A 21351-nucleotide genomic window follows, 5' to 3' on the forward strand; every position below is an offset into this window, starting at 1 on the left:
TGTGTTTATTGTATTTCTGACCAAGAGACAATACAACCTACCAGACCAGCTGTAAAAACAAACATTCAAGCATAAATATTATAGGGAAATGCAACAATTACATGTCCTTTTTAGCTATGTTCCCCATCAACACTACTGACTAAAAGTCAAATATGCAGTAGGTGAATGAAAACTCTTTGACTTTTCTTCTTTATTCTTAAAGGCGTGGCATTATTTTGCCAATTTACTCCTCTCACTTCCAGTAACTTCCAGATTTAAGATGAGGCCCAAAGTTCAATCATCAATTAGGAAGTACACAAATGTAAAGATGACCAGCAGAATATTGTCTGTGTTTGACCTTATTTCTGATTTTTTTTTTTAACTGCAATATGTTTCAGTGCAGCACATTTTAGTGTGTTTCCTTTAGTAAATACCTATTTTCGGAGACATAAAGCACACTCACCATGTTGAATCTGTATTTTGCTTGCTCACTATGGACTTGCCAGGAACTTCCACATTTAAGAAAGTGTTTGTGTCAAACTCACTGTACCATGCTGCACAATTTCCTGCAAAGAGTGAGTGAGTCTTACGAGTGGACCCTGTAAACCACTGTGTTCAAGTCAGACAAATCTGGTAAAATCAGGTCATCCAACATTAGCATAGATGTGACAGTTTCACAAAATGGACTTTATAGAATACAACTAAATAAGAATGTGAAATAATCAAAACTCTGAATACATCTTAAATTTAAAAGATTAAAACCGATTGTGTGATGCTTACAAATTGGAGAGACAAAGCTTCACCGGAAATTCAGTCGGTGACAAAAAATGACATCGGTATCCTCTGTTGATCTTCAGTTTATTCACAATATGCTCCAGCAGTCCTGCTGTGTGTGATGCACACTCTAGTACACAGCTTTAATTCGTATGTGATTAGTTAGAAGTAACACCTCTACCACTCTCCAGAAACGCCACATTTAGTCAGTTGTGAACCTTTCATTTAAACACAGTGTATCTGGTTGTGTTCAGGTTTTAGTCCAGAACTGAAGTGTGGGATCCTTCATCTTTTGCTTGTAGTCTTCATCAAACGCTTCACTCTGGGCCACAGCGAAGTGGTTCTTCCAGTCACCAACCTTCCCTGCAGGACCACAGAGAATCAGTCAGGTTTTTAAATAGAGCTCTGATTTTGTCACATGTATTGTGCGTCATTATTCACTTCACCTTTTCTGATAAAGGAAGACTTGTTGAAATCGAGCCCTTTGAAGGTTGTGTGGTTGACCATGCTGTTGTTTTTCATATCACTGAACTGCACTTTGCTTCTGATACTTTCCTTCTCTTCGGTCCATGCAGACAAACCCAAAAAGCTGCAGAGTTTGTCTATTTCCTGTCCTGTATCCTGGAAATGTGGTCACAAATAATCACACAATTACCACTTTGGTAAAGTAACTTTAACGTCCCTCTCCAGTGTTTGATCCAACCTGAAAAATAATTTCTGTATATCAAAGTTGCATATTTAGAAGTTTAATAGATGCAATCATAACAACACAACGCCTCACAGCTACTAAAATTAATACCTCAGATCTTCATAGAACATGTAATGGAGTTTTGAATAAGTCTGCATCTTCTTCCACCAGCCATTCACATGGTCGTACCAGGATCCAAACACCACTGAGGTCACAGAATCATACATAAATTAAAGCGCTTCAGTAATACATGAAAGCCCTGCATACAGTTCTATTGTGGGATTTAATACATACTCTTTCCCTCCATGAATCTCTGGAGGAAGGTGTTCCAGTCTCCAGGCTGTAGGTGCATCTTTGTTATGCAATCCAGGTGAAAATAGGACACCACGGTATCTTTGGCATTGCGGCCAACATAAATGATCTACAAAAGAAGAAAACACCAAAGTTATCTATAGACCAGCATCCCATGAAAGGTTATGTCATTTGAAGTGAAATGAGGTCAATGCAAAGGCTACATTACTTTGCAGCTTTACTCCCAGAAGGACTTTGGCACAAACTGAACTGGAAGATGGGTTTTCATGATACGAGGAGACGTGAGCAGCATGTGTGCAATTTCAGTTCCTTTTATAAGCGCTTGAGTAGATCCTTAAGAAGCAGAAATTCATGGACATGGTATATGGAAGCAATCGCATCAAAAGTTAGACCACCTCCTCTTTTTTAATTTCTGCTAGGTTGACATTATTTCTGCTTAGCTTAGCGTGACTTAAGTTTTAGCTCACAAGTGTAGATGAAGAGAGGGTGTGATCTTTTTGTCTTATGTCTTATATGGACCCCATAGGTTTCCGTTGGGTTGCCGCTTTTTACAGGATTATTTAGTGTACTTATAACTTCAGTTGACACATTAGGTCTCCCAATCTTATCATTGTTTGCTCTTAAATTTGATTCACACATCCTATTTGTCTAATTTGATCACTTGTTCGATCTTGAAATGCCACAACATGTGCTGTAATAGTTGTTTCTTCTTTGCTTGTTGTTCACTGGTTTTTACCAACTCTTAAACCTCTGGAGTCGATGGACTTCCCAGAGAAAGACAGCTGAATACATTCCTATACACATTCCACTGTCACAGAAGCTAGTCAAAAAGCCACCACGGGCAGACTAGGGTGCAAACGCTGCCTCCAGGTGGACAAAATGAGAAGAGACTGTTAGAAAAATTTGGTTTGTTTTACTGATAAGAAGTTGAAGCTGCTCAAAAACTGCCAAGTCGGACTGCCTGATATCAGGCGAGTCATGAGGTGAGCAGGACTGAGCAGGAATGGGGAACATTTGTGACAAAGTTTCCAACTGTTGTATAACTTGTCCAGGGTGGGCCAATGGGAAAATGTATAATGTATATTTTTTATGATTCAACTTCAACTGTGCTAATGCAAGGTCACCTACAGTGGAAAACATGTATTAATACACACGTGGACAAAATTGTTGGTATCCCTCGGTTAATGAAAGAAAAACCCGCTATGGTCACAGAAATAATTTGAATCTGACAAAAGTAATAATAAATAAAAAATTCTATGAAAATTAAGCAATGAAAATCAGACATTGCTTTTGAACCGTGGTTCAACAGAATTATTTTAAAAATAAACTCATGAAGCAGAAACAGAGGGAGGAAAAGAAAAAACAAACAACTCTAGACGTCCCCAGTCCTTGACCAATATGCATTAATTCAAAATATACCACGTGTTGCTCATACTTGTTGCAGTAAGCATATTATCTGGTCTGGTCTGAAAGTTCTGAACTCCATTCCAGTTGTCTGGGTCAGTTCTGGTCTCAAAGGTAAATCCATCTCTAAAAAAATACAATAAAAGCTGATATCCTGGAGGTGGAAGATTTCAAATGTTTTGCATTCAATTTCTATTGAGTTTGTCACATGCAGTTGCAGTAAAGAGTTTCAGAAATGGCTTCCACAAGTCATCTGTATTGAGGGAGACAAGATGGGTTGATTTACATATCTGTTGTGATCAGCTCCCAAGTGGTATTTTACACTCATTTGTTGTCATAGTAAGCTTGTACAAGTTAAAATGTCACCCACTAAATTTGCTTTGCAAGTGATTAGAGAGAAATTTTGAAAAGTAAACAATTCACTGCCAGTAGGGAACTGATAAAAAATTTGTCATTTTTGTGTTTGTTTTTATGACAAACAAAAGACAATACAGCCTACCAGACCAGCAAAAAAACATACATTCAAGCATAAAAAAACAGGGAAATGCAACAATTACAACATGTCCTTTTTAGCTATGTTCCACATCAACACTACTGAATAAAAGTCAAATATGCAGTAGGTGAATGAAAACTGTGACTTTTCCTCTTTATTCTTAAAGTAAAGGTATGTCATTATTTTACTGATATACCCCTCTCACTTCCAATAACTTCCAGATTTAAGATGAGGCCCAAAGTTCAATCATCAATCAGGAAGTACGCAAATTTAACTGCAATATGTTTCAGTGCAGCACATTTTAGCTTCTTTCCTTCAGTAAATACCTATTTTCAGAGGTATAAAGCACACTCAACATGTTGAATCTGTATGTTTACTCACTATGGACTTGACAGGAACTTCCACATTTAAGAAAGTGTTTGTGTCAAACTCACTGTACCATGCTGCACAATTTCCTGCAAAGAGTGAGTGAGTCTTACAAATGGACCATGTAAACCACTGTGTTCAAGTCAGACAAATCTGGTAAAATCAGGTCATCCAACATTAGCATAGATGTGACAGTTTCACAAAATGGGCTTGATAGAATACAACTAAATAAGAATGTGAAATAATCAAAACTCTGAATACATCTTAAATTTAAAAGATTAAGACCGATTGTGTGATGCTTGCAAATTGGAGAGACAAAGCTTCACCAGAAATTCAGTCGGTCACAAAAAATGACATCGGTATCCTCTGTTGATCTTCAGTTTATTCACAATATGCTCCAGCAGTCCTGCTGTGTGTGATGCACACTCTAGTACACAGCTTTAATTCGTATGTGATTAGTTAGAAGTAACACCTCTACCACTCTCCAGAAACGCCACATTTAGTCAGTTGTGAACCTTTCATTTAAACACAGTGTATCTGGTTGTGTTCAGATTTTAGTCCGGAACTGAAGTGTGGGATCCTTCATCTTTTGCTTGTAGTCTTCATCAAACGCTTCACTCTGGGCCACAGTGAAGTGGTTCTTCCAGTCACCAACCTTCCCTGCAGGACCACAGAGAATCAGTCAGGTTTTTATATGGAGCTCTGATTTCGTCACATCTATTGTGTATCATTATTCACTTCACCTTTTCTGATAAAGGAAGACTTGTTGAAATCGAGCCCTTTGAAGGTTGTGTGGTTGACCATGCTGTTGTTTTTCATATCACTGAACTGCACTTTGCTTCTGATACTTTCCTTCTCTTCGGTCGATGCAGACAAACCCAAAAAGCTGCAGAGTTTGTCTATTTCCTGTCCTGTATCCTGGAAATGTGGTCACAAATAATCACACAGTTACCACTTTGGTAAAGTAACTTTATGGTCCCTCTCCAGTGTTTGATCCAACCTGAAAAATAATTTCTGTATATCAAAGTTGCATATTTAGAAGTTTAATAGATGCAATCATAACAACACAACCCCTCACTTACAACCACTAAAAGTAAATTACCTCAATCAGATCTTCATAGAACATGTAATGGAGTTTTGAATAAGTCTGCATCTTCTTCCACCAGCCATTCACATGGTCGTACCAGGATCCAAACACCACTGAGGTCACAGAATCATACATAAATTAAAGCGCTTCAGTAATACATGAAAGCCCTGCATACAGTTCTATTGTGGAATTTAATACATACTCTTTCCCTCCATGAATCTCTGGAGGAAGGTGTTCCAGTCTCCAGGCTCTGGGTGCATCTTTGTCATGCGATCCAGGTGAAAATAGGACACCACAGTATCTTTGGCATTGCGGCCAACATAAATGATCTACAAAAGAAGAAAACACCAAAGTTATCTATAGACCAGCATCCCACAAAAGGTTATGTAATTTGAAATGAAGTGAGGTCAATGCAAAGGCTACGTTACTCTGCAGTTTTGCTCCCAGAAGGACTTTGGCACAAACTGGACTGGAAGATGGGTTTTCATGATTCGAGGAGACGTGAGCAGCTTGTCTGCCGTTTCAGTTTCTTTTATCAGTGCTTGAGTAGATCCTTAAGAAGCAGAAATTCATGGACATGGTATATGGAAGGATAAACATTAAAAAGTGCTTTTACATTTGTGACATATGTAATATTGTGAGTATGGTACTGTTGATTCAACCTGGCTGCTTCACAGGGAGAGTAGCCTCCAGATGAGGCACTCTTGCATAAATAGGGATGGTTTCCTGACGCTCTTGAGATTTCTGACCAAAATACAGCAAGTCAAGGGCATAGGAGGTCCATGTAGTCCCTAAGAAACAGATTGAGGAAAAGGAAAAAAATACTCCAGATATTCCAGTCCTTCACCAACATGCATTAATTCAGAACAAAACATGTCCTGCTTATGCTTATGAACTGACCTGATCTGGGGTATGTTGCAAGAAGTATATCATCTTGTCTGGCCTGAAAGTTCTGAACTCCATCCCAATTGTTGGTGTAGTAGTGAATCATTGGGACTCCGAGGAAATTGAACAGTTCTGGTCTCAAAGATGAGTCCATCTAGAAAAGAAAACAAAGTTAATATCCTGGAGATGGAAGAAGATTTCTAATGTCAAGCATAAGTCATCTTTACTGAGGGAGACGAGATGGGTTGATTCACAAATCTGTTCTGATCAGCTCCATATTTCATCTTGAAACAAGTATAAGACTTCACTTGAAAGCATAACATTTTAGTACATGTAGAACTACCTGGTGAAGATCAGTGATCCTTCAGTGTGTGTGTTGTGACTCAGTCTGTCTGCTAAGGGCCAGTGATGGTCAGGCAGCTTCTGGATCAAAACTTGAGTCTACAAAAAGTTTTCAAGAAAGAATCTTCAAGCAGTCTTCAGAGTCTGATGCGAAGAATGTTTATTCAGTACAGAGGCTGTAAGAACAAACATGAGCAAAATCTCAGGTTTAACTGACTACACAAAGCATTCCATCGTCTTATATACCTTCTCCTAAACTCTCCTCTTCCGTTCTGGAAGCCACAACCCATCGTCTTAAGACCCAATCAGGATGCGTATGAAGCAACTGTATCAAAAGTTAGACCACCTCCTCTTTTTTAATTTCTGCTAGGTTGACATTATTTCTGCTTAGCTCAGCATGACCTACATTTCATCTCAAGTGCAGACGAAGAGAGGGCATGAACTTATTGTCTTATATCTTATATGGGCACCATAGGCTTCTGTTGGGTTGCCGCTTTTAACAGGATTATTTAGTGTACTTATAACTTCAGTTGACACATTAGGTCTCCCAATCTTATCATTGTTTGCTCTTAAATTTCAGTCACACATCCTGTTTGTCTAATTTAATCATTTGTTCAATCTTGAAATGCCACAACATGTGCTGTAATAGCTGTTTCTTCTTTGCTTGTTGCTCACTGGTTTATACCAACTCTTTTAAACTTCTGGAGTCGATGGACTCCCCAGAGAAAGACAGCTGAATACATTCCTATGCACATTCCACTGTCACAGAAGCTGGTCAAAAAGCCACCATGGGCAGACTAGGGTACAAACGCTGCCTCCAGGTGGACAAAATGAGGAGAGACTGTTAGAAAAATGTGGTTTGTTACCACGTGTTGCTCATGCTTGTTGCAATAAGTATATTATCTGGTCTGGCCTGAAAGTTCTGAACTCCATTCCAGTTGTCTGGGTCAGTTCTGGTCTCAAAGGTAAATCCATCTCTAAAAACATACAATAAAAGCTGATATCCTGGAGGTGGAAGATTTCAAATGTTTTGCGTTCAATTTCTATTGAGTTTGTCACATGCAGTTGCAGTAAAGAGTTTCAGAAATGGCTTCCACAAGTCATCTGTATTGAGGGAGACAAGATTAGAAGGCCAGTTCAGAATAGTCCAATGTTTTCCTCTCAGCCATTCTTGGCTGTTTTTAGCTGTGTGTTTTGGCTCATTATCCTGTTGCAAGACCCATGACCTGCGACTGAGAACAAGCTTTCTGACACTGGGCAGCACATTTCTCTCTAGAATACCTTGATAGTCATGAGATTTCATTGTATCCTGCACAGATTCAAGACACCCTGTACCAGATGCAGCAAAGCAGCTCCAGAACATAACAGAGACTCCTCCATGTTTCACAGTAGGGACAGTGTTCTTTTCTTGATATGCTTCATTTTTGCGTCTGTGAACACAGAGCTGATGTGCCTTGCTAAAAAGTTCCAGTTTTGTCTCGTCTGTCCATAGGACATTTTCCCAGAAGCTTTGTGGCTTGTCAACATGCAGTTTTGCAAATTCCAGTCTGGCCTTTTTATGATTTGTTTTCAACAATGGTGTCTTCCTTGGCCGTCTCCCATGAAGTCCACTTTGGCTCAAAAAACGACGGATGGTGCGATCTGACACTGATGTACCTTGACCTTGGAGTTCACCTTTAATGTCTTTAGAGGTTGTTCTGGTCTCTTTTGTTACCATTCGTATTATCCATCTCTTTGATTTGTCATCAATTTTCCTCCTGTTGCCACGTCCAGGGGGGTTGGCTACAGTCCCATGGATCTTAAATTTCTGAATAATATGTGCAACTGTAGTCACAGGAACATCAAGCTGCTTGGAGATGGTCTTATAGCCTTTACCTTTAACATGTTTGTCTATAATTTTCTTTCTAATCTCCTGAGACAACTCTCTCCTTGGCATCCTCTGGTCCATGTTTAGTGTGGTACACACCATGTCACCAAACAGCACAGTGACTACTTGTAACCCTATTAATAGGCCGACTGACTGATTACAAGTTTGTAGACACCTGGATGCTAATTAGAGGACACACCTTGATTGAACATGTCCCTATGGTCACATTATTTTCAGTCTTTTCTAGGGGTACCATCATTTTTGTCCAGGCCTGTTTCATGAGTTTATTTTTTTAAATAATTCTGTTGAACCACGGTTCAAAAGCAATCTCTGATTTTCACTGGTTAATTTTCATAGATTTTTTATTTATTATTGCTTTTAACAGATTCAAATAATTTCTGTGACCATTGTGTTTTTTCTTTCATTAACAGACGGGTATCAACAATTTTGTCCACGTGTGTATGTGTTTTCGAAACAGTAGTAATCATATGGAGCACATTATATAAATAAAAACGGTTGTCCAACATAAAATGTTTATTTTTCCTACGTATGGAAACTTATGGCCCACCCTGTATAAAAGTGTATTTCAGAATCTAATATTTAGACAACCCTGTACCTCTGTGTGAGGCTTGTCTCCTTGCTGCAAGAATTAAAGAAACTCTGCTTTGACTTCAGTGACTCTGTGTGTCTTTCAGAAAATTTTCCTGACATCTTGGTCCTTTGAACCGGATCCCAACAGCCTTTCCCCCATCCAGGATTGGAGCTGAAATGGTACACGTGGGAGTCCGGGACTCCTGAACAAAGACCTCCAGCTGAATTGCTGTTATTAAGAGGCCAGACTGCTCTGGAGGAGGAAAGGTGATGGGATTATAAAAAACCGATGCACAGATTCTCTGAAATTGAGGTAAGAAAAACAATGGCAAAATTTGATGAGGGATTTTTTTAAAATCAATGACAAAATTCGAAGTTCCTCAAGCAATATTGGCTAATGATCACATCTTGTCTTGAGAGAACAGAGAAAGTAAAGTTCTCCCAAAGAGCGTCCGATGGCGTCTTGAAAGCTTTATTAAAATGTTAAAGTATTGAAGGTGGAGAAGAGGATGTGAAGGAAAAAATACTGTCTACTCATTATTGTCATGTTCATAAAATGGATAGAAGTATTCCCAAAGGCAACACCTGATGCACTAACAGTGGCCAAAGCGTTGGTCAAAGAAATAATCCCAAGATTTGGCATACCTGAAAGCATCTACAGTGATAATGGAAGCCATTTTGTCAATAATGTAATATCACTGATAGCCCAGAATGTTAAAATAGAGCTGACCAATCACTGTGCTTATCACCCACAGTCTGCAGGGTTAGTGAAGAGACACAATGACATCCTGAAAAACAAACGAAGGAAAACCATGGAAGAGACAGGAAAGAACTGTGTATATTGCCTGCCCTTAGTGGTCCTCAACATGTGAATAATAACATCCGCAACAAGACTAACACCTTTTGAACTCATGTATGACAGACATACGATAGCTGAATTAAAGCCCTTCAAAAGAACTGATGAGAAAACAGAGCAAACCTTAGCAGGTTACATGAGAAAAATGTTGACAAGTAGAGAAGATTCCTCTGCTAACTCTGTTTCAGGTGGACCAACAGAAGACCTGATCACAAGAGTGCTGACAGAAGTCAACAAGGAGAAGAACTGGTCAAGTCAAAGGTTGGAAGGTCCATATCAGGTACTGGTCACCACACCAACAGCAGTAAAAACAGTTGAAAGGACTTCCTGGTAACATCTGTTCCACTACAACATAGTGAAGCCAATAGACAAGTAAAAGGGGGTAGATTAGTTACTCACCACTGTTCCCTGAGGCATAAGCCTGGCTACAAAGGGGGGTTCTCTTAATAGAGGAGGACTCGTCTCAAACTCAGTGAAGAAACCAACGGCCGATAAGGGAACTTAGGGTGAGATATAAAATAGAAATAGGGAACGACAAGGATAATGGATAGACAAAAACCTTGGCACCTTTTTAGGTACCCTGGTCTCTGTGGACTCAGAGGCACTGAAACATAGTGCAGTTAAAAAAATAATCCCAAGTGAGGTCATTCACAGACAATATTCTGCTGGTCCGCTTTAGATTTGCGTACTTCCTGATTAATGACTGCTTTAGGATAAGTAACTATAAGAATATGATGTGGTCTCAATTTGAAGTCCTGTACGTACGTTGTCCCAGTTGTCTGTAACCATTTCGCTCATGTAGACTCCATGGAAGTCAAAAAATGGTTGTCATCATTTTTCCCAGAATAGAATAGTGCAACCAGAATGAGTGCAAGCAAAAAGAATAAAGTGACTGGTATTTGGAGGTTATTTAATGGTTCATAAGTCCGACAGCAGAGGGGAAGAAACAGTTTTTGTGGCGGGAGGTTTTGGTCCATATGGACCGTAGCCTCCTGCCTGAGGGAAGCGGCTCGAAAAGTTTGTGTCCAGGGTGAGAAGGATCGGCTGTGAACCGGCCTGCATGCCCCCAAGTCTTGGAGACGTACAGGTCCTGGAGAGATGGGAGGCTGCAGCCGATCACCTTCTCAGCAGAGCTGCTCTGAAGTCTGTGTCTGTCCCTGGCAGTGGCCCCAGCGTACCACACGGTGAGGATGGACTCCATGATGGCGGTATAGAACTGTACCATCACCTCGGGTGGCAGCTTGAGTTTCCTAAGCTGCCGCAGGAGTGCATCCTCTGCTGAGCCTTCTGGATGAGGGAGCTGATGGTCGGCTCCCACCTGAGGTCCTGGGTGATGGTGGAGCCCAGGAAGAACAAAGAGTCCACAGTGGTGATGGGGGTGTGAGTCAGGGTGATGGGGGGCAAAGAGGCTGGGACTTTCCTGAAGTCGATCCTCATCTCCACTGTCTTCTGAGCGTTGAGCTTCAGGTGGTACACATCGATTTAATGACCAACATATACAATATTATAATTTAAGTTATTGTATTTTATATTGTATAATTTCATATCTTAATTTAAGTTTAAAATATCTTTGATATCTCTAGATACAGTCAATAATGTGAATGTGTGTCAGAATGTGAAAATCAAAGTAAAAGTGTTGTGAATGTGAGGATGCTTATGTACTTGTCTTTGAGGCAGGGAGGGCATTTTTTTTAAAAATACATTTTTAATCAAAAAAATAAGTTTTTCTGAGGTCTTGGCATTCATGATTTCAGTTCTGATAGATCAGGTGGAAACTGAGAGGAACAGGATGAAACAAATACCTCATTTACCGATATAAGATCAAAACGGTCCCACACGGTGGAAACCTTTCTTTTTCTTTCAGGCTCCATAATGGCTTGGAGCGAAGAATTGTACTTCAAAAGATCTGTGATGCTTTTGGCAGAGATACATCCCGTTGACTGACGTTTCCTTATAAACGCAGTTTGGCGCCTCGGTGACAGGAAACAGCAGCTGTATCAGTCACGTGACTTTCTCAAAGCGATACACGCACCGACAGGTGGTTTCGCTCTGTGAGCTCAACACATGCGCTGGTGCATCGGTGTTGTCGGACCCATCACTAACTGTTGATAATGAATTCTATTTTTGTATATTTTACTTTGGAATCACGTCAGTCTCTGGTGTTGTTCTTACCTGCGTGACCTTTTTGTCTGTGTTAGATGGGTGGTCCCCTCTAATAGATTTCCTGGGGGTGAAACTCCCCTAGGTGGAGTTGTCAGACACTTGTTAAATAACAAAAGTAAATCTAACCCTCGTAGCATTGTCACATGGAGTTGGGGAAAGTTGGAGGAGATGGAGCTGAGTTTATCTACTTGTACTGACGACATTGTTGTGAGTCAAGATGAAATTGCAACCCTATCTGCTAACATGACCAAATTAGAGAATAAATGCTAGGATCTGGAGGCTAGATCGCGCCGCTGTTCCAGTTTAACTGGTGATCAGGTTAACTGGCGATAGTTTCCGTCTCCAGATGTTTCGTCCGCAGATTCGTCACGATCAGACCTGGATTTGCATGAAATAAAGATACCAGATAAAGAAGACCTCACCGAAAAACGCCGGCATCACTACTTAATAAAGTCTATATATCCATGTAAATATCATCTATAGACAGTAAAAAGAAACGTGTGGACCGAAATAAAAAACACGTATTTTTCAAGTACGGTGAGAGGATTCGAAACCACGTAATCCAGCGATAAAATTACGAGACCACCGTTTTACTCAATGTGCTACTGATCAGCTCAACAAGCGTTCTGCTTCATCTACATAGAGCACTGTCATCCTGCCAGGTGTTTAACACCTGGTGATCGTTCAGGAAACACGTCCATGTCAACTGGGGATAGTTACAACTTAACACAGGCTTCCTGGTTAAGAACGAGTCAGAAAACTATTTATTGTCTCCTTGTCTGTTTGTCCATCTTCTTTTGGTTGGAGAAATGGGTCCATAGATTTCGATGTCTCTTTTTGTGCAACACGTTTTTTTGTGGGTCTCGGATTGTCTGTGCCGTTTTACATCAAATTCTCCCCTGTGTCCGATAGAGAATGAACTTTGGCATAGTTGAAAATAAACTCTCTCCACATCCCCGTGAACAGTTTTTACCCACACACATTTTGTTTCCCTTTCTTTTCTGTAGCTCCATATTCTCTTTTTGTTAGGTATCTCCATTTTTCAAACGATGTGCGAGTGCCATTAGCTACCAAGTGTGACCTGTTGCTATGGGGCGGGAGGGGCCTAACTACACTCTAAGAAATTTCCCTGTAAGTTTACAGTAAAGAGCTGGCAGCTAAAGTTGCCAGCAGCGCACTGTTATTTTACAGTAATCCTACCGTATTCTACAACAACAGTTTATTACTGTAAAAAATATTACGGTATTATGCTGTTTAGAGAGCTATTTCCTGGGGCTTTCAAAATGAAAGCCCCAGGAAATAGCATAGCATAGAAATGGCTCAGACAAGAGATGACTTTTCAACATTAAGCTTTTATTAAAGCCAACTCTGTATCAAACATAGTTCAAAAACTGACCTATCTAACCCATTCAATTTCAGTAACATACAATCATTTCCTCATGCTGAACAGGTTCCCATTGTGCATGTTCTAGTTCAGGTACACTGAGTTTGATTGAACACATTCAACAGCTAACAAATGTCAAGTAATTCAAGTCTTGTAAAATAAAATCTATAAAAACAATTAATGATATTTAACAGGTTGTCAACAATCTGTTTAAAAATTGCATATCATATTTCAGGAACCTTGCCTTTAGAATCAGTCTTTCGTAACTCTTGATCATGTTCAATAAACACCTAGTCATGGAACAAACCTGGAACTGAAGTATTTTATACTGAACCCAACACAATACTGAGACTTGTTACCTGAAAATGACAACATGAACATCTGGTTGCAGACGGGGCTTTTGCTTTGTGAAAGTGAGGTCCTGTGTGGAGAGGTGCTGTGGGTTTACATGAAGTCCCACTCAGAGTCCATCAGTCTTTTTATAAAGGAGGCTACATGGGGATTTACAGTAGATGTCTTTTTCTAGAGCAGCTTCCTGACCTCTTGAACATCACCTTCTCCTGGCAGGCCTTTGTTCCCCTCTCAGGGTTGATACCAAGAAAGAGCCTACAACGAAATGACAAAGAAAGAATATATTAGGTGTGTAGGCAAAGATCCCTTGAACATAATATGGAACTCTGTCACATTAATCAAAAAAAAAACATACAAACAAAAATAAACAGGAAACTCAAATTATTAAGCAAAACAGAGGCTTCCACTTAAAACAGCTATTTAGTTCAATACACATTTAAATCTAATTTTTGCAGCCGTTTGCATAACAAGCAAATTTATCTTTCCTAAGTGGAGAGAAAAGCAACATGACAAATCCTACAATCCTTTTTAAAACTTGAAATTACCTAAATGCTCAAAAGCAGACAAGTACATGTGGAGATGTGATAACAGATCAGTGGAGCATCACACTGGATATTTAATGGAAAATTACACGAAAGACAGAGATAGCTAACCTAACCTAGCTGGATCTGGTTGCTTAGAAATTCATTTTCCTGGTCTGGTTTAAAAGAAAGAGCCAAAGTTTTGTCCACTCTGCAGCCAAAGGGGAGGATGCTAGCTGCTAGCTAGCTAGCTTCTAGCTAACAGTGTGGGAAACGTTAGCATTCATGCTAGCTGCTAGCTAACAGTGTGGGAAACGTTAGCATTCATGCTAGCGACTCGTGGCTAACACCAAGCAGTGACTAACTGGCTATGTTTATGTTACTGTCAAATAATAAAACATAAAATAGACTGACAGAATTAAAAGTAAGGCTGACTTTTTAATAATCACAGTTACCTTGTTCAGTGAACCGGAGCAGGATGGATCAGCTACAGGTGGTTCCTGCAGGTCTGAGGGCCGAAAATCGTCGTCCTCAGTTCTTTCTTTTCACCACATCTTCCCTCAGTAATGAGTAAAATCACTGATACATACTATTTTAAACCTATTTCGTCACTTCTTTGTGTTGACTGTTTGCTAAATGCGGTGATGTGCAGGAAGATTTGCCGAGACGAGTTACGGTCGGACTGCAGCAACAGTCACACTCAAATAAACCCACACCAGAAAAATACTGTAATCTGCTGTAAGATTGTACGGTAGTTTGCTGTTAGTATTTTGTTCTTGAAAAACACGTGAATTTACAGTATTCAGCTGTATTTACAAAGAACGGTATATTACTGTACAAAATATGCTGTATTTTTACAGCAATTTGTTACAGTGTAGCACTTCATCGCTGAAAATACACATGGTGCTACTATGACAGTAAACAGACCCCACGTGCGCCCTTTGCTTGCAGCTTCTTCTCATTGCTGACAAACTATGGAATTCCAGAAGAGGCACTAAACTGGAAACGTAAACTATGGAAAACTGTACAGACTTAATCTGAGGAATAAAAATGTTTGTCTAAACAGGGATTCAAAACCAAAACTGAGTTACACAGTGTTCAGAAAGTTATCAGGAGCAGGAGGTACAGAATACAATGACGCAAAAAGTTGGACAAGCCCCATGCCACGACTATCACTAGCATACAATGGGAATAAAGATTAGTTTGACAAGTGAATAAATAAAGCACAAGAGTCAAACACAACCAACTAACAAATGAGCAAACCATACACAATGACAAAGGCATGACATGAGATCCAACGACTTAGCTGACAGCTAGATGCAGGTCAGGGAATGTGGGGCTGGAGGACCCTGGAGCAGGAGGGCAAGAATCCACACGGGGAGTTGGACAGAGAACCAGGCACAAACAGTATCAGAACAATACTGTTTAGCACTAGATCCGGGGTTGTGTGGCAGGTGGAGGCTGCAGACAGGTGAGCCACTCCCCATGTAATAAATGTTGTCTGTTCAGTTAATATTTCACAGGTAGTTGCAGTGAAGGTCACTCCTCTGATCGTTGTTTCTCATTCATTTGTTGCTCCTTATTGTGTTCACCGACTGTTTTAACTGAAGCATACAACACACGTGTTATTTTAGACACTCATTTGTTGTCATAGCAAGCTTGTACAAGTCCAACAGATGTCACAGTGACAGTGCCTCTTTTAGATATTAACTCAATGCATTTCATTAACAGACAACTTTCAAATAGGATCATTCTTATCGTTTTGCACATTTCAAACCATTTCATTTACATACTGTGAGATGTTGCACAATCGTAGACAAATACTTTGCATATTCCTGCACAGCAGCTCTCTGAAAAAGCACTCTAAACAGTTTTGTTTTAACAGCTTTGATTTGCTCCACTTGCTTTTATTTGACTCCTTAAACAAATAGTACATCACAAATTCTCATATATGCATGATCATCTTCCACTCAGAGATGGCAAGAGCGACTGAATCAAGTACAAAAATCACTTTACTTTTTTTAAAATGTCCTACACACAGAAGAAAACAATATGAACAACAGAAATTAGCTCTTGTTTTATTGCAAATACTATATATAAGAAATATGGTTATAATTGAATCATTTTTAATTCAGCTCTTATACGAAAGTTATTTTCAACTCAAAGTATCAGTGGCAACACAATTTACAGTCATACAGCTTTTTTGGTTTATTGTGTAATTGTACAATTAGTTTACTGCACATGAATTCTCTGTTTTGGAAGATACATTCACTTAGATTTTTTGGTGCTTCATAATATACAGTTTCTGGTTTTAATTTATATAAAATCACAAAAAAAGTAAAATCCCTGAACACCTCTACTACTCTCTAGCAGTACCACATCTGGTCAGTCTTGGATCCGTCTTTACATACACACAGTGTGTCTGGTCCTGTTCAGATTGTAGTACGGAACTGAAGTGTGGGATCCTTCATCTTTTGCTTGTAGTCTTCATCAAACTCTTCATTCTGGGCCACAGTGAAGTGGTTCTTCCAGTCACCAACCTTCCCTGCAGAACCACAGACAATCAGTCAGGTCTTTTTGCTTAATGTGGAATGTTAGGTTTTTTTCCTCCTAATTTCATATTATTGTCCACCATACCTTTTCTCATGAAGGGAGAAATTTTGAAATCCATCATTGGGATTGTGGAATAGTTGGCCATCTCATTCTTTTTCATGTTATCAAACTGCGTTCCACCTACTACCATTCTCTTCTCTTCAGCTGAAGGGGACAAACCAAGAAAAGAGCAGAGTTTGTCTATTTCCCGTCCAGTGTCCTAGAAACACAAGGTTGAATATCATCACTGCATTCCAGCCAGATAAAGGAGCACTTTAGAAAAGTTGCCTGAATAGACAGACTCATAAAAAAAAACAAACCTCAATCATGTCTTCATAGAACATGTAATGAATTTTTGGATAAGTCTGCTTCTTCTTCCACCAGCCATTCACATGGTCGTACCAGGGTCCAAACACCACTGAGGCCACAGAATAACACAAGAAAGTAGTACTGAAAGCAAAGTGGAATAGATGGACTGAATAATATGCACCATAGTATTTCATACTTACTCTTTCCTTCCATGAATTTCTGGAAGAAGCTGTTCCAGTCTCCAGCCGCTGGCTGACCCTGGTTCATGCGATTAAAGTGGTAATAAGACACCATGTTGTCTTTTGCGTTGCGGGCTACGTAGACAACCTGGAGAAGAAGAAAACACTTCATATTTAACCAGAACCAGACATGCTTCAATTCTAATGTTTCTTTTGGCTGTTTTTTCTCTTCAAAAAAAATATGATTCCTATATGCTTCTGAACCTGTTTGTTTGCACAACATCAGTATTATTCAGTATTCAACAGTATTATTAGAACTAAGAGGCTACTGTACCCGGCAGTTTTGCTCCCAGAAGGACTTTGGCACTAACTGGTATGGCAAATGAGTTTTAATCAGTCGAGGGGAGGTGGGGAGATTGTCTGCCTGCTCTGTTCCTGTATGAAGAGATGAAGATGGAGTAAGCGAAACCCTGATCATATGAAATACTTAACATTGTGTTGTAGAAATATGATAAAAGGTATTAGGATTTCAGCAATATCTAAATCAGGAATGGGCAACTGGCGGCCCGCGGATCGCATGCGGCCCGCAACATCATTTGGTGCAGCCCGCGAATTAATTTCTAATTAATATCAAATTTTTAATAGTTGGCGTCACTGCTTTTGAAGCAGCAGACTGTCTCGACCACAGGTGTAATTTTGCCTCCAACTGCTAGAGGCGCAAGAGGCCTTTAGCTCAGCAAGTAGCTGCTCTCTTCTTCATTGAACATCGGAGGTTGTTAATCTTCGAGCAGCAAAGATGTCCGCGCCAAAACGGAAACTTGACCAAGAAAACAGCATCTTTCAGGTAAGATGGGAAACCGATTACCTCTTCACAGAATTTAAAGGCAAACCAATTTGTTTAGTGTGTCTTGAAACCAAGTCAGCCAAGAAAGATTTCAATTCAAGTCGCCACTACAACACCACGCACAAAGAAAAATTTGAAAAATACACCGGAGTCGCTAGAGCCGCTGTCGTCGCTGACCTCAAAGGGAAAATTCACGGACAGCAGAGCCTTTTCACCAAAACCACCACTGCGCAGAAGTCAGCTCTCAAAGCCTATGTTGTTACCCTTGAGCTCACTAAAGCCAAGAAACCCCTGTCCGACGGGGAGATGGTGAAGCGGTGTGCAATAGAGATGGCTAAATCTTTCAGAGATGACAACATGGCTAGAAACTTTGAAACTAACTCTGTCTCGTCGCACAGTGACACGAAGAATTTTCGATATTCAAAATCATGTTGAGGAAAAGCTAAAACAAGTAATAAATGACTGCAAATATTTCTCGTTGGCGCTGGATGAGAGTACAGATGTGACAGATGTGAGCCAGCTCCTCATTTTCAACAGAACCATTGACAGTTCATCTGAAGTGCACGAGGAACTACTGAAACTGGTGTCTTTGCATGAGACCACAAAGGGCACGGATATATTCAAAGCCGTAAAAACGGTAGTAAACGAGCATGGGGGCTTTGGCAAACTTTCAGCCATCGTGACCGACGGCGCTCCGTCCATGCAGGGAAGACGCGCTGGATTCACTGGTCTCCTCCATCAGAACGGAGTTGACTACCCCGTACTGCACTGCATCATACACCAGGTGGGAGACTATTGATTTGATTCTGTTTAAGGAATTTATAATAATGTGTGTGCAAACTATTTTCATAGTCTTAGTATTATTTATTTTTAATTTCAAGGAGGCCATCTGCGCAAAGACAATGAACTTCAGCCACGTCGTGGATTTAGTGACCAAAGTTACTGATCTTATTCGAGGGGGTAACAGGGCTCTCAATCACAGAAAACTTGTTGCCTTTTTGGAAGAGGTGAATGCCGCCTATGGAGATTTACAGATGTACGCTGACATCAGATGGATGAGCCGCGGAAAGTTTGGAGAGGTTTTTTGCGCTGCGCAATGAACTCCCTGTGTTTTTGGAGGAGTGCCTTCGCTGTGATACGAGTGCGTACTGCTGCAAACTCCAGGATACAGCTTTTCTGTGTGACATGGCCTTTCTTACTGATATCACCTCACATTTAAATCATCTCAACATACAGCTGCAGGGGAGATGCCAAACTGTGCCGGACCTGTACGCACACATGAACGCCTTTCGGCGCAAACTGGAACTGTTTCGAGACGGTTTCTCATCCGTGTCTCCAAATTTGGCACACTTTCCCTCCTGTGAAGAGATGTGCACAGATGTCCCTGCATGTGAAAAAATATTCCCAAAGTACAGAGCCGACACAGAAACTCTGCTGCAGCAGTTCAGTGATTGCTTCCAGGACTTCCACGCCATGCAGCCACGAGTTGCGCTGTTCACAGCATCCTTTCTGCCGTGGTCAATGAGCAACCCGCGGAGCTGCAGTTGGAACTGTCCGAATTACAGTCCGACCCCTTCTTTCAGTCTCCGAGAAATGAGAAGGAGATTTCATTCTGGAGACTGCTACCCGAGTCCCGTTTCCCGTTGCTTCGGGATTTTTCGCTTTCCATGGCCAGCATGTTTGGGAGCACTTACATCTGTGAGAGCAGCTTTTCAACTATGAAGCACATTAATTCAAAAGAGAGAAATAGGTTGACAGATGAAACTATTCCAGCTCATGCAAACTGGAAGCACAAAAATTGACATTGACATCCAGAATGTGCAGCAGCAGCAGGCAAGACCATGGGTGTCTCATTAGGACACATGTTGCATATCCAGGTGTAGGTGAGGGAGGGTCTTTTCAGGACCGTACTTTAAACGTTAAGTGGAATAGGAGGGCTGTGTATAAATAGTTCAAATTAAATCATTACAAACATAAATGTTAGTTGTTGCATTTTGTGTTGGAGTTCTGCACTTTACTGTGAATGGTTATTGCACTTTTTTGATATAATAAAAATACGTTTTTTTATAGAAGTATTACAAGGGTTCATTTGAACGTTTAAAATTGTAAAACAAGTACAATAAACACTGTTAATTGCCACAATATATGTTTGACTTTGTTTTTTCATAAATTTAAAAATATGTTTATATGAGGCAGAGTATGATGAAAATTCACAGATACAATGTGGCACCCAGTAGGGGGAAAAATGTGGCCCTTTCTGTCATTAAAGTTGCTCATCCCTGATCTAAATAAAGATGTAGTGATGGTTAAATAAGTCCTGGTATTACATACAGTGGTTTTGGTTCACACTAACCTGACATGTAAGATGGGATGTGAAGCTCTAAGAAAGGCACTCTCTCATAGATAGGGAGGGTTTTGTGACGCTCCGTCTGACCAAAATACAGCAGGTCAAGGATTTGGGAGACCCATGTGGTCCCTAAGGGGAGAGAGCGAGAGAGAGAGAGAGAGAGCGAGAGAGAGAGAGAGAGAAGGAGGTAAAATAAGGTAATAAAATGACATAATCCCTTATCTCTATACACACATTTTATGAGCTGGAAAGCCTTTTACACATGATTGTAGACTGACCTGCTTTGGCATATGTCGCAATAAGTATATCATCTGGCCTGGCCTGAAAGTTTTGAATGTTCTCCCAGTTTTCCGTGAAAATTTTGGTCATTGAGATTCCATGGAAATCGACCAACTCTGGTCGAATGGGTGCATCCATCCTTAAAAATAAAGAAAGAAGGAAATTAATCCCAAGCTATAAATATATGATTGCTGATTAGAGGAAAAAGGGAAAATCATATTGTCCATTGTAGATAGTGAAGTCAGATTGTCTTAGATGCTTTTAACAGTCATTCATTTAAAAATAATGAAAGGAGACAACAAATATTTAACAGTCCAAAAGTACAGGCATTTAAAGGCAAAATCTCATAAAACAAACAAGCAAACATTGGTGCTGACTGAGGAAAAGAGGGCATAAAACCTTTAAAGGTTTGTCAAAGCAGTTGAAGCTCCACAGCTCTTTCATGCACTTCAGACACGTCCATTCACCAAACTATTCTCATTAACTCAGCATTACGTGTTTACCATGATGAAAATAAATCACACAATAAAATTACGGTTGGTGTTGATATCAGACATACCTGGTCTTGATCTAAGGATATTCTGATTGATGCTGGTTTTCTGTCCGGCTTCTCTGGCTCCAATGTTTTGCTGACCTGTGTAGTGTTTTCTTTACCCTCTTTTCTTGTTACATAACTCACTTGTGGCAGAGAGCATTCACTTCTAGATGTGAGATGAATGTTCAGCCCCTCCCTGTTCT

General features: G+C 40.1%; 2 protein-coding genes across 6 annotated transcripts; both read right to left on the bottom strand.

Annotated features, from left to right (window-relative positions):
• Positions 1-820: 820 nt before the first annotated feature.
• Positions 821-15488, bottom strand: LOC111570393 (cytosolic sulfotransferase 3-like). 5 transcript variants are annotated; one of them, XM_023273134.3, is made up of 12 exons: positions 15332-15488; positions 6332-6429; positions 6004-6142; positions 5766-5894; positions 5532-5656; positions 5306-5432; positions 5119-5216; positions 4760-4934; positions 1736-4676; positions 1553-1646; positions 1200-1374; positions 821-1116 (listed from the first exon to the last, which is right to left on the bottom strand). In XM_023273134.3, the coding sequence occupies exons 3-9, from the start codon at positions 6140-6142 to the stop codon at positions 4564-4566; spliced, it is 906 nt and encodes a 301-aa protein (XP_023128902.1). In that variant the 5' UTR covers positions 6332-6429; positions 15332-15488; the 3' UTR covers positions 821-1116; positions 1200-1374; positions 1553-1646; positions 1736-4563. The 5 variants fall into 5 exon arrangements, with proteins under 5 accessions (XP_023128902.1, XP_035805375.1, XP_035805376.1 ...); XM_035949482.2 differs by having other exon boundaries at positions 6332-6506; XM_035949483.2 differs by having other exon boundaries at positions 15375-15464.
• A 446-nt stretch (positions 15489-15934) lies between these two features.
• On the bottom strand, positions 15935-21332 carry LOC111570386 (cytosolic sulfotransferase 3-like). Its single transcript, XM_023273125.3, has 8 exons — positions 21173-21332; positions 20613-20752; positions 20341-20463; positions 17478-17578; positions 17165-17291; positions 16976-17073; positions 16701-16875; positions 15935-16608 (listed from the first exon to the last, which is right to left on the bottom strand). The coding sequence occupies exons 2-8, from the start codon at positions 20749-20751 to the stop codon at positions 16496-16498; spliced, it is 876 nt and encodes a 291-aa protein (XP_023128893.2). The 5' UTR covers position 20752; positions 21173-21332; the 3' UTR covers positions 15935-16495.
• Between the last annotated feature and the right edge of the window lie 19 nt (positions 21333-21351).

The sequence above is a fragment of the Amphiprion ocellaris genome, chromosome 8 (genome assembly GCF_022539595.1).
Source record: "Amphiprion ocellaris isolate individual 3 ecotype Okinawa chromosome 8, ASM2253959v1, whole genome shotgun sequence".
Taxonomy (NCBI): Eukaryota; Metazoa; Chordata; class Actinopteri; family Pomacentridae; genus Amphiprion; species Amphiprion ocellaris.